Consider the following 12,813-nt stretch of genomic DNA (forward strand, 5'->3'; position numbering starts at 1 on the left):
CTGGAGGGGGCATTCAGAGGGCACACTTAGAGACTTGCAACAGAATTGTCTGTAGGGGAAAGCTTGCAAAAACTCAGCTGCCTATGGATGAATTTGGACACCTAAAGAGGAAGAATCCGACTCATGGAAGTATCCCAGGCTCAGGAGAAGGATCACCCCAGTCTCTTCCATGCTCACCTTTGCATCTTTCCTCCAATGCACAGACCCACACCCCAAGGCAGTTATGATACCAAATGCCCTGTGTCTTTTGAGTCTTCCTGCCCAGAAGTTTTCTAAGCTGTGAAACATGTACACATGTTACCTTTCAAGAGCAGAGACCTAGTCTATTAGTAAAGATAATTCCAAAATGATAAGACCACTGAGATACAACTCAGGCTACATCACTGCTGATCCTCATTATCCCATTATCCTAAAGAAATGCTAAAACCACATACCTAACATTTACAGGCCTGGAGTCAGGAAGCTATCTTTCTGAGTACAAATCATCTCAGACACTTTCTAACTGTGTGACCCTGGGCAAGTCACTTAACCTTGTTTGCCTCAGTTTCTTCATCTGTAAAATGAGCTGGAGAAGGAAATGGCAAATCACTCCAGTATCTTTGCAATCCCAAAAGGGGTCACAAAGAGTTATACATGACTAAAAATGACTAAATGACAACAGATGCAGAGAAGTGTGTTCTCAGCACTGAGGATAGCTCACATGAATACACAGAAACAAGAGATAACAGGATGAGACCAGGACACAGCTAGAAGTCTTTTTAGCCAGAATGTAGAGCTCATGAAGGGAAGCTGAATAAAAATTAAAGCTGAAAACATAATATGTGGCAAAACAAACTGCGGCACATGAACATAATGGAATGTTATTGTTCTAAAAGAAATGATGATCATAAAGAATACAGAAATTCAGGGAGAGACCTGCCTAAGGTCACCTCTCAGATTTCTCATCTATAAAATGAGGCTCCTTCCATCTCTAACTATATAAGCTTATAACTTCTAAGGTTATCCTAGCTTCAAATCCTATGATTTAAGTACAGTAACTAGGATTCAAACCCAAGTCCACATCTAGCAGTTCTGTTACGTCATACTAGCTCCAGCTGTTATGACGACTGACATCACCACAGACACGCCCTAGAATTAGGGACTCTAAAATTTTATAGAAATAAAAAGGAGTTCATCCCCACAAAAAGGCCTAGGGAAGCCTCCATATGTGGCACCTACCATTTCCTAAAAAGGAGGGTGCAGGCCTCAAAATGCAGCATCTGAACAGGTCTGCTAACAAACTGTGCCCAAGCCTATCCCAATGTCACTTTGCATAACTGTCACCACCCACTGGGATGAGCCACATGCTGAGATGTAGCCAACTGCATCCCAAGGCATCTTCCACCAATCAGAAAGAGGTGAAGTGCAAGAAGAGAGGGTGTAATTATTCACCCAACACGAGCATGCCAGAGAGGCAGGATCATGCTGTCTTCCAGCTGTTTGTACATCATTAAAAGAGAAATTAAGATGTCATTAGGGAGGAATTAAATAATGTCTATGTTGTCATGACAACTGAAAATGTACAGTGGCGTTTACTGCTCAGGTAAAAAATTGCCCACAGTCAGCCCCTCCTCTCTGGGGAAAGCTTCTGAACAGGTGAAGAAGAAACCTCTGTCTTACCTGTGGTTTTCCCCCTGTAGAAAATCTTCATATCCATAAGACCTGTGAGCTGGCTAACCAAAATCTCCATCTGGGACCCACTGTATTTGGAAGCTCGGAAGATGCTGAGTTGTGACCAATCGTCCCAGTAGATTTCATTCTGAAAAGCAAAATGTGACGCCTTTGATCATCAAGTCTCAAGGTTCCTGATACCCTGGGCTCAGTCCTTCTTTCTTTTTCCCTTTCTGACCTCCTCCCAGACAAGACAGAGCTGAGTGCCCTGTCCAGTTCATAGTGCATTTGATGTCCTACAAAAGAACTGACTTATGTGGCCCTGGAGAGCAAGAGTCTGTCATGCTGTTCCAAGCCCTTGGCACAGTTACGATAAAAGCAACTAAAACCACCAGATGGAACTTCACATGTAAGGGGAAGAAAAAAAAAAAAAACCTCAGTAAGGATGCCGCAGACTTCAACCCACCAACTGCTACCAGGAAGAGGCAGCATAGGAGAATGGAAAGAAGAGTGGGCCTCGAGTCAGGGGCCTTGGGTCCTGCTCTGATCCAGACTAACAGTGGGATCAGAAGCAGCTTTCATCTCCTCATCTGTGAAATGTGAATAATAATAATAGAATAATACTTGCACTACCGACCGAATGGTTTTGTTTTTTTGGTTTTGGGGGTTTTTTTGGTGAAAAAACATGGTTTGTTTAAACATTAAGGTGGCTCTAAACAGATGAGCTGTTCTTGTTTCAAGGAAAACAACTTTGTCCTCTAGAGATCTGCTAGTAATGAATGTCAAGGCAACAGGCTGATCAGCCTATACTCCAAAGGAGATAGGACATGGGATGAGGAGATTGCAAAAAAACTGGTGAAATTCAAGCAGGGCAAGCCAGGTAAGAGCACAGAGGGGAGAAGTAGTCACCTGATCCATCCTCCTGCATCTCAACCTTTCATCATGTCACAATGCCTAACCTACTAGGCCGAAGGGTCACATCCTGGAAAGGACCTGAATCAGCTGCCCCAAATTCAAACATGATCTAAATTGTAGCAATTAAAGAACACTGACTTAAAATGACCTGAATGGCAGATTCACAACTCCAACTAAGATACAAAGACCTCAAGCCCCCTTAACCTCCATAAAGTACTTGTCTGCCCAACAGTAGAAGAATCCATATAAGCACCTTAAAGACAGCAATGGCGTAGGGGTGAGGGAGGCTGTCCAGAATGACGGAGCGCTGTTGGCCATTGAAGTTGATGCGCTCAATGCAGTCCAGATATGCATCTGTCCAGTAGATCCAGTCATCATCCACTGAGATGCCATTGGGCCACTTTACATCCTCGGAAACGATGCGATAGATGGAGGATCCATCCATGTTGGCCCGATAAATTCCAGGCTTCAGGTCACCCCAGTCAGTCCAAAACATCAACCTGGTTTCAAACCCATGAAAGAGAACATCCTCATTAGAACCAAGAAAATGGGTCCTCAATGCAACAGAGATAAGTTTCTGAAGAACAAACCTGCCAGGTATAGGTATTGGACCAGCAAGTCAGGAATGTCCAAATTCAAATCATTCTTCAGATCGTTACTTAGCTGTGTAACCCCCATACAAAGCACATAATAACACCTCTTAGGCTGAGTTTCCTTATCTGTAAAATGGGATTTAATGGCACCCACTTGACTGAGTTGTTGTGAAGTTCAAATGAGATAATGTATGGAAAGCACTAGAGAAACGTTAGAGAGCTATACAAAAGTTAGGTACTGTTATGTCCTGGTTGGTATTTGAAACTAAAAATATCTGTAGTGCTATGGTAGTAGCAGGAGGGAGAGACTGGGGTGGGAGTGTGTGTGTGTGTGTGTGTGTGTGTGTGTGTGTGTGTGTGTGTGTGTGTGTGTGTGTACGTACGTGCATGTGTTCCACCTCTGAGTCAGCCTAATTACCATTTCTTTAGGTTAAATGGTTTTGTATTTCATGAACACACTCTAGCTACAAGAAAGGACAAAAAGCCTGGACATCCTAGGTGGTGGGGAAAAGATTTAATGGTATTAAAATTTTATATTGTATGTTATGTAATGCACATAAACATATACATAGACACACATATACTGTGTATGTATATATAAGCAAGGCCAGCTAGGGGGAGCAGTGGATAGAGTCAGGAAAACCTGGGTTCAAATTAGGCATCAGACACTTACTAGCTGTGTGATCCTAGGCAAGTCACTTAACCTATTTGCTTCAGTTTCCTCATCTGTCAAACGAGGTGGAGAAGGAATTGGCAAACCACTGCAGCATCTTTGCCAAGAAAACCCCAAATGGGGTCATGAAGAGTCAGACACAACTAAAAATGACTGAACAACTCACTCTCTCTCTCTCCATATATGTGCATGTGTGTATACGTACACATGTGTATACACATACACACACATATAGTAAATAAGCCACAGATAACTGAGAGTCAACTATTATTGTCCAAAGTTTCTCCAAATTGTAGCTTTTCTGATGTTACTCTAGTCAGATACAATACACCTGGCCTATTGGGCATATTCTAAACTTCCTAAATAAAGAGGGAATAAAGTTCCTTGGCCAAGACTATCCATTGTGGTAGAACAGATAGAGCACTGGACTTAGATCTTGCTTTAGGGACTCTGCAGTTGGGTGATTAAATAAGTAGTTGTCCCTCTTCAGCTTCAGTTCCTCATCTATAAAATGAGGAGGCTAGAATTCTAAAGTCCCTTTTAGTCTTAAATCTGTAACCCCATGAACTATGTTGTTTTCTATTATTCCAAACAATTCCAGTTTAGAAATGACATGTCTAGTCACAGAATTAAGAGATGGATAAAATATGCTTATTCCAGTAGTTTTCATGTCAAGATGGATGTGTCTGCTAAAGATAACTCAAAGGGACCGTGCAATGCAATGCTTTTCTCCATCAGAACTGGCCACTTACCCTTCTTTGGGGACAAGGGCCAAAGCCCTGGGCCGATCAAGCAAAGAAGAATTGATGATAGTAAGTCGAAAGTCTCCATCTGGATTGGCCACCTAAATAAAAGATAAGTAATATTTAGATGGACGTATTTCCTAAAAGGCATGATTTTGGCAGCAATTTCTACCCCACATTAAAAATAATACCATTTCTTAGAAACACTATGAAAAATGGGATAACAGAGGCCAAGGAGTGAAGACCAAGATAGGAGAAGAGGTCAGAAGGTGATAGCCTGGGAAAGAACTCAGGGGTGGATAGAACAGAGATCCAAATGAGCATGAAGGATGTAGTTAAGAGTGGCAAGGCAGAGGAAAAGATGCAGCCATAAAGAATTATGATCAGATAAAGGAATTTCAGCATTTACAAACACAGAAAGGGAACACTCAATGGTGATATCAAGATCATGGGAATGAAAAGGAATGCAGGTCATGACAACCGAGTAGCCTAAGGAACTGGAAAGCACCATTATTTAGGCTGAAATTCCCCTGGAAGGTGCAATAGAGAGAATGCTAGGTTTGGAGTCAGGAAGACTTGAGAGGAATCCACCCTCAGACACTTACTAACTGCTTAACCTGGGGCAAGTCATTTCATCCGTCTGCATCAATTTCCTCAACCCTAAAATAAGAATAATAATAGTACCCACTTTATTGGATTGTCATGAGGATTAAAGGAGATATCTGTAAAGCACTTAGCACAATGCCTGGCACTTAGTAAGTACTTAATAAATGCTTGTTCCCCTTCCTAGTATGGGAGGGTTGGAGGCTTGGGCAGTGGTAGGTAACTGCTACCAGAATCTGGACTAGGTGATAAATTTGTAGAGCATAACACTCCAGTAAAGAGAAGGTGATGAACAGTGATGGTAGAGGGAGAGTACAGAAGTGCTGACAGAGAACATGGAGTATTCCAACTCTCCCACCATGACTAGGGCTATGAGTGAAGTTGCAAGCAGTGCTGGAAAGAACAGACAGAGCAGTGGTTATAAGAGCAGCAACAAGAGTTAGTATTTATCTAGTGGCTACGATTTGCCAGGCATTGTGTTTCATACTTTATAAATATTGTCTCATTTGATCCTTAAAACAACTCTGTGAAGGAGTTGCTATTATTATCCCCATTTTACAAATGAGGAAACTGAGGTAAGAAGCAGTTAAATGACTTGCCCAAGGTGACACAGCTGGATTTGAACTAAGGTCTTCCTGACCCCCATGCCCAGTTCAGTGACCTCAGGAAGCCAGAGCTACTGTTCTGCTCTGGGTCACGGCAATTTCTGTACTGCCCTCCCAGTACCAAGCACACTGTAGGCACAAAGAGAATCTCAGAAAAAGAAAGGATGGAAGAGGTCTTTGAATACAAACCTCCCTGAACAGAAATCCCCTCTACAAAGGCCCTGAGAAGTGGTTATCTAAGTCTCTACTTGAAGTCCCCCGTGAGGTGGCCCCACAGAGGCAGCCCAGGTCCCTATGGACAGCTTAAGACTACATGTAAATTTTTTCTTACACTGAAATCTGCTCCTCGGCAATCTTCAGGAATTAGTCCCAGTTTTGCCTTCGGGGGCCCAGCAGAACAAGCTTAAATCCTCTTCTATAAGACAGACTTATAAGAACTGTACTTAGAAACTTCATCCTGATCACCCAGCCCCAATTTTCTCTTCTCCTTCCTAGAGGCTAAAAATGCTCAGTTGGCTCCAACAGATCCACTTCATGGTCTCTAGTTCTATCACCATGCAGACCTCAAATATGGACTAACAAGACCATAATATCATCTGTAAGAATATCACTTGCCTTGCTCTGACTCTGTGGTCCAAAATTATAGTAATTTTCTTGGGGTGCCATAAGACATCTACCCTCCCTCCCTATGTGTGGTCTTTTCCCCTTTAGAATGTACATCACTTGAGGAGTTTCTTCTTGACTGTTTTTGCTTCCCAGCACTTTGCCTGGAACATGCTAAGAGCTTAATAAATGCCTGTTAACTTGATTTGGGCTTCCAGCAGCCGAAGACATCAATATTTTTTTCTACGGGAATTTTTGTCTCACTTTCCCCATGTAGTATTTTTTTAAACTCAAATGTAGGACTTTATGTTTATCCATATTAAATTTAATCTTGGTTTTGGTTCATTATTTTAGCAGTCAAGAACTTTATGGATCCTTAATCTACCTTCCAAGATGTTAGATCTCCCTCCAACCTTTGTGTCATTGGCAAATGGGACATGGACACCAGAATATCCCTCCACCATGCCAGCTCCCACCATCGAGTTTCTTCTAGTGGCCTCCATTTTGGAGATAGGGTAAGGATAACCATGCTTCATCCAAATGGTTGGTAATAATGTGAAACAGAATAGGGCCAAGAACAGATAACTGGGATACTCTCTCAGAAAAATTGCTGCAAGCTGACACCAAATGTGCTTTAAATTTCAGCATTTAAACTAACTAGGTCAACCTACCCAGCTGTAATGTCATCTAGTCCCTATCTCCTTCTTGTTCACAAAGACATCAGGGAACATTCTGAAATACTTCTCTGAAATCTAAGTTAATCACATGTATAGCATTTCTCTTCCTATCTACTAATCTAACAACCTTGTCAAAAAAGGAAATGAGGTTTGTCTGGCATGACCTACTCTTGATGAAGGTTGGTTGATGTGATTACCACCATTCATAACACATTTCAATAAAAATATATTCTAGGTCTTCTCTAGGAACAAAAGTTAAGCTCTCTAGCCTACACTTTAATGATTCCACGTTCTTCTCTTTTTAAAAAAATCAGTAAAACAACATGGGAGCAGGGAGGGAGAAAAACTTGGAACTCAAAATCTTTGAAAAAAATGAATGTTGAAAACTGTCTTTACATGTAATTCAAAAAAATGAAATACTAGTAAATAAAAATAGAAAATATTATTAAATTTAAAAATTAAATAAGTAAAAAATAAAAATAGTTGCTTTTTTCCAGCCCCACAGTAGTATCTGTCCTACATTTCATATCTTTCAAGAGCACAGGAGCTTTGCCCTCATGTTGGCTCATTTTATCAGTATTCTTGTTTACTGAACTGAATTAAACCAAATATGACTATGTAGAATTTCTAGCCTCTACCACAAATTTAAGAATATATTGTTTCTTAAGGTTTTATGTCTTAGTCTTATCAGTTTGTCCACTATTCCTTCTCAGGGATGTCAATATCCTTTTTCCTTCACAGCTGTCCTTGCTGATCAGCTTTGGGTTAGGAAGCCAGATAACTCGGAGTGTTAGAACTGAATGTTAATTAAAAGCAAATGAGCTATGAACAAAGACCTGAGGGGCTCTTCTGTGAGTTAAATTTCTGGGTTTTAGGACTTTATTTTGGCTAGACTTCTGTGCTAGGTTCTTAACATTTCTGAACTAATGATAGGATCAGATAGCTGAATTCCTGATACATGAGGTATCACTGTATAATAATCACTTTTCATTATATCCATTACAACTGTCTGCTTTGTACATTTTCCACAAGTTGTCTTTTTCTGTTGTCCTCTGGCCACCTGGCACTGTCCTAGGCTGCTACTGCACAAAGACAAATTAACTAGTATATGCTTAAAATTATTATTAGATATTTTTAACTCAATTCCATTCAAGAGATATTAATGTCCTCCTAAATGCAAAGGCCTGGGCTGGGTGCTAGGACACAAAGGTACATTATAATACAGTCCCTGACTTCTATATTTTGGTACTTCTGAGACCAGACCTGTGATTTCACTGGGAAGTAAGTTCCTGAGTGAGGAATTTACCACTACAGGTACCAATGCGACCTGCACATCCTAGTTTCAAGGAGGTGCTGGAAGCACCGAGGGTTTCTCCTAGGTCATTTTCCCCAATCTTCATCTTTCTCTGTTGCCTCTGACGTTGACATTCCCTCTTCTCCCTAGATTTTCATGACACAGCTCTCACCTAGTTCTCCTTCTACTTGTCTGACTGACCCTTCTCAATGACCTCTGCTGGACCATCAATGATGCCGATCATTAACTATGAGTATCCTACAATGCTGTGTCCCAGATTCTCGTCTCTTTTTCCAACATACGAGTTCATTTAGTGATTTCATCAGCTCCCATGGATGCAACTAGCATCAATATGAAGATGATTCTCAGATTTATTTGTCCAGTAGTAACCTCTCTCCTGACTTCTAGTCTTGCATTTCTAACTGCTTATTAAATATCAAGAACTAGGGAGAAGGGGGAGGGGGGAGGGAATAAGCATGATTAAGCACCTACTATGTGCTGCTTTAAATATCTCATTTGATTCTCATATAACAGCCCTGTGAGACAGGTGCATTTTTTATTCCTATTTCACAGTTAAAGAAAAAGAGACAGAGGTTAAATGACTTGCCCAGGATCACACGGACAGGAAGAGTCCAAAAAGGGACTTGGACTCAGGTCTAACACTATCCACTGAGCTACCTGCCTGCCTCTAAGACTAGATATCTCATAGACATCTAAAGCTCAGTATGTCCAAAACTGAACTCATTATCTTTCCCCCAAAATGCCCCCTTCTTTCTCACTTCTGAATTACTGTCAGGGTACCTTGTACCACCATCCTCCCAGTCACCCAGGCCTACAACCTTGGCATCATCCTCTGCTGCCCACTGGCCCTCGTTTCTCCATGGCCAATCACCAAGCCTTCTCACTTCTACCTTCATAAGCTCTCCCTCAACACCCCTTCTCTCCTCTGGCACTGCCACTACATTGCTGCAGATAGTCCTCATCTCCGGCCTAGACTACTGCAACAGCTGTGAATGGGTCTGCCTGCTTCAAGTCTCTCCCCACTCCAGTTCATCTTCCTCTCCTGTCAAACCCATCTTCCTGAAGCTCAAGAATGATCATGTCACACATCCCTTGCTCAGTTCATCAATTTTCAGTAGTTCCCTACTGCCTGAGGTATCAAATATCAAAGCCTCTCTGTGGTTTATAAACATCCCCATAGCCCTGCTTCTTCCCTACCTGTTTAGTCTTCCTTACGCCTTGTTCCCTACCATGTACTCTTCAATCCGGTGAGACACTGGCCTCCATGCTGTTCCTTGAATATGACAGTCCATTTCCTAATTCCAAGTGTTTGCTATGGCCTTCCCCCATGCCTGGATCTCTCTCATCTCTGCCCTGGTTTTCCTGGCTTCCACAAGAAACCTTTCCCTTTGATTATTCTCAGTTTATCATGAATTGCTTGCATGTTGTCTCCCCCGTAAGACTGACCTCATTGAAAGCAGGACCCATTTTCTGCCTTTCTTTTGTAGATGCAGGGTTTGTCACAGCATCTGACACAGTACACACTTAATAAATTCTAACTAACTGACTAGAGTCTCCCAGCCTGTATGAATCAAAGGCAGGATTTGATTCCTGACCCTCTGTGCTGCAAGGCCTGCCTTCTATCCACTATACTACATCTGTTTCTCCCCTCCTTTATTTCTTCCAACACAGCATATCCCTCCCTTTACTTATGATCCCAAAGTCTGGAACCTCCTTCCCCCTCTTCCCTCCATCTGTCTAATTCCTACTTACAGGTAGGTGGACCACGTTTCATTCCCCTTCTTCCTGTAGTTGAGTCTTTTGGAATTTACCATGATAACCCAGCTCGGCAGCCTTCAAATCCTGGCCCTTCATCCCCTGAGGCCTTCTCACTCTGGTGTTATGGCTTCAACATTCCTACACACTTCTCTCACTGATGAGTCTTCTAAGAGCTCAGGACTTCCATTCTGGTGATCAGGCCAAGGCAGCCCTGCTTCATTCCCCCACCAGTCATGTTTCTTTTTTCTCTGGATATCCCTCCATTCTCCCATATGAGAATTTCTTCTCCCACTCTCCAGTGCCTTTCAGCTCCCACAGACAGAGACAGAGTCTTTTCTCTTTAGAGTATAAGCTCGTTGACGGCAGGACTGTTTTTGTGCTTATATTTGTATCTCCAGAACTTCCCATAATGCCTGGCACATAGTAAGCACTTCGATGCTTGTTACCTGCCTGCTTAATGCAACTCATACGTCCCCTCATCCACGAAGCCTTCTCTCACTTCTCAGAACCACCATCACTACCAATTCAATAATTGGACTTTCCACCCCTGAACCTCAAAGAGCACTTTCTACCTCTCTAACGTAACTATTACATGTTCCTGTGTCTTACAATTATCTGCACTTGTGTCTTATTCCTCAATCACACTACATTTTATAAGATCAAGGACCCACACTTATCTAAACTGAACACCTAGGCAACTAGGTAGTATAGTGGGTATAGCATTGGGCTTGGAATGAGGAAGATCAGAGTTCAAATTCTGCTTCAGACACTTCCTAGCTGTGTGATTCTGAATAAGTCACTTAGCCTAAGTTACCTCATGTGAAGATCAAATGAGATAATATTTGTGAAGCCTTTCACAAACTTAAAAGTGCTATGTGAACTGCTGTCTCCCCCAAAGCCCAGCACATATGCTGTCTTCATGACAGGTGTTTACAGAACTTAATGCTGAGACTTCAATCCCATGCTATCCCTATGCTTTGTATCATGGGTATCATGATCTCTATCAGAGTAGAACCTTTTGGGGGGCGGAGCCAAGATGGCGTAGTAGAAAGACGCACATACACATAGCTCCAAACCCACAACCCATAGAACAACTACGAAGAAGTAACTCACGGCGAATTCTGCACCCAGAGGCCACAGAACATTGGAGCGAGGGAGATTTCTGTTCTGGAGAGACCTGCAAACCTCTAGTAAAAGGTCCTTCGTGCTGCGGACTGGGCGCCGGGACTGGGAGCTGAGTACAGCCCTGCCGTGGCCGCAGCACCAAGAGGAACAGATCCGAGCGGGCTTCAGGGACGGGATCTCCAGCGGCCGCACAAGTACCTCCACCCACAGGTGACGGGGGTCGGTGAGAGAGTCCCCTTGGCGGGTCGAGGGGGGAGTGGGGTGCCCCCATGGCTCAGGCCCCCTCGGGAGACAGAAGCTGAGGGGCAGCGGCAGACCAGGGCTCCCCAAGCAGGCAGGAGCCTGGATCCATTGTTGAAGGTCTGTGCATAAACTCCCTGAGGGAACTGAGCCTGAGAGGCAGCCCTGCCCTCACCTGAGCATCTGAATTTAATCTCACACTGAATAGCAGCCCTGCCCCCGCCCAAAGCCCTGAGGCTGGAAGCAGCATTTGAATCTCAGACCCCAAACTCTGGCTGGGAGGATCAGGAGGTGAGGTGGGTGTGAGCAAAATATTCAGAGGTCAAGTCACTGGCTGGGAAAATGCCCAGAAAAGGGAAAAGAAATAAGACTATAGAAGGTTACTTTCTTGGTGAACAGGCATTTCCTCCCTTCCTTTCTGATGAGGAAGAACAATGCTTACCATCAGGCAAAGACACAGAAATCAAGGATTCTGTGTCCCAGCCCACTCAATGGGCTCAGGCCATGGAAGAGCTCAAAAAGAATTTTGAAAATCAAGTTAGAGAGGTGGAGGAAAAGCTGGGAAGAGAAATGAGAGACATGAAGTCAAAGCATGAACAGCAAATCAGCTCCCTGCTAAAGGAGACCCAAAAAAATGTTGAAGAAAATAACACCTTGAAAACTAGCCTAACTCAATTGGCAAAAGAGGTTCAAAAAGCCAATGAGGAGAAGAATGCTTTCAAAAGCAGAATTAGCCAAATGGAAAAGGAGATTCAAAAGCTCACTGAAGAAAATAGTTCTTTCAAAATTAGAATGGCACAGATGGAGGCTAAGGACTTTATGAGAAAGCAAGAAATCACAGAACAAAGCCAGAGGAATGGAAAAATGGAAGATAATGTGAAATATCTCATTGGAAAAACAACTGACCTTGAAAATAGATCCAGGAGAGACAATTTAAAAATTATGGGACTACCTGAAAGCCATGATCAAAAGAAGAGCCTAGACATCATCTTTCATGAAATTATCAATGAAAACTGCCCTGAGATTCTAGAACCAGAGAGCAAAATAAATATTCAAGGAATCCACAGAACACTGCCTGAAAGAGATCCAAAAAGAGAAACTCCTAGGAACATTGTGGCCAAATTCCAGAACTCCCAGGTGAAAGAGAAAATATTGCAAGCAGCTAGAAAGAAACAATTCAAGTATTGTGGAAATACAATCAGGATAACACAAGATCTAGCAGCTTCTACATTAGGGATCAAAGGGCATGGAATAGGATATTCCAGAAGTCAAAGGAACTAGGACTAAAACCAAGAATCACCTACCCAGCAAAA

The 12,813-nt window shown here is 42.6% G+C and overlaps 1 protein-coding gene across 1 annotated transcript in view; it reads right to left on the reverse strand.

Annotated features, from left to right (window-relative positions):
* Window positions 1-12,813, reverse strand: part of SORL1 (sortilin related receptor 1) — a 224,599-nt gene that overhangs the window by 82,433 nt on the left and 129,353 nt on the right. Inside the window, exons 19-21 of the mRNA XM_072612918.1 lie at window positions 4,584-4,675; window positions 2,819-3,065; window positions 1,660-1,798 (exon numbers count right to left, since the gene is read on the reverse strand). Of these exons, the coding sequence (XP_072469019.1) occupies window positions 1,660-1,798; window positions 2,819-3,065; window positions 4,584-4,675 (478 nt within the window). The remainder of the gene's footprint in view (window positions 1-1,659; window positions 1,799-2,818; window positions 3,066-4,583; window positions 4,676-12,813) is intronic.

Source organism: Notamacropus eugenii, chromosome 5 (assembly GCF_028372415.1).
Source record: "Notamacropus eugenii isolate mMacEug1 chromosome 5, mMacEug1.pri_v2, whole genome shotgun sequence".
Taxonomy (NCBI): domain Eukaryota; kingdom Metazoa; phylum Chordata; class Mammalia; order Diprotodontia; family Macropodidae; genus Notamacropus; species Notamacropus eugenii.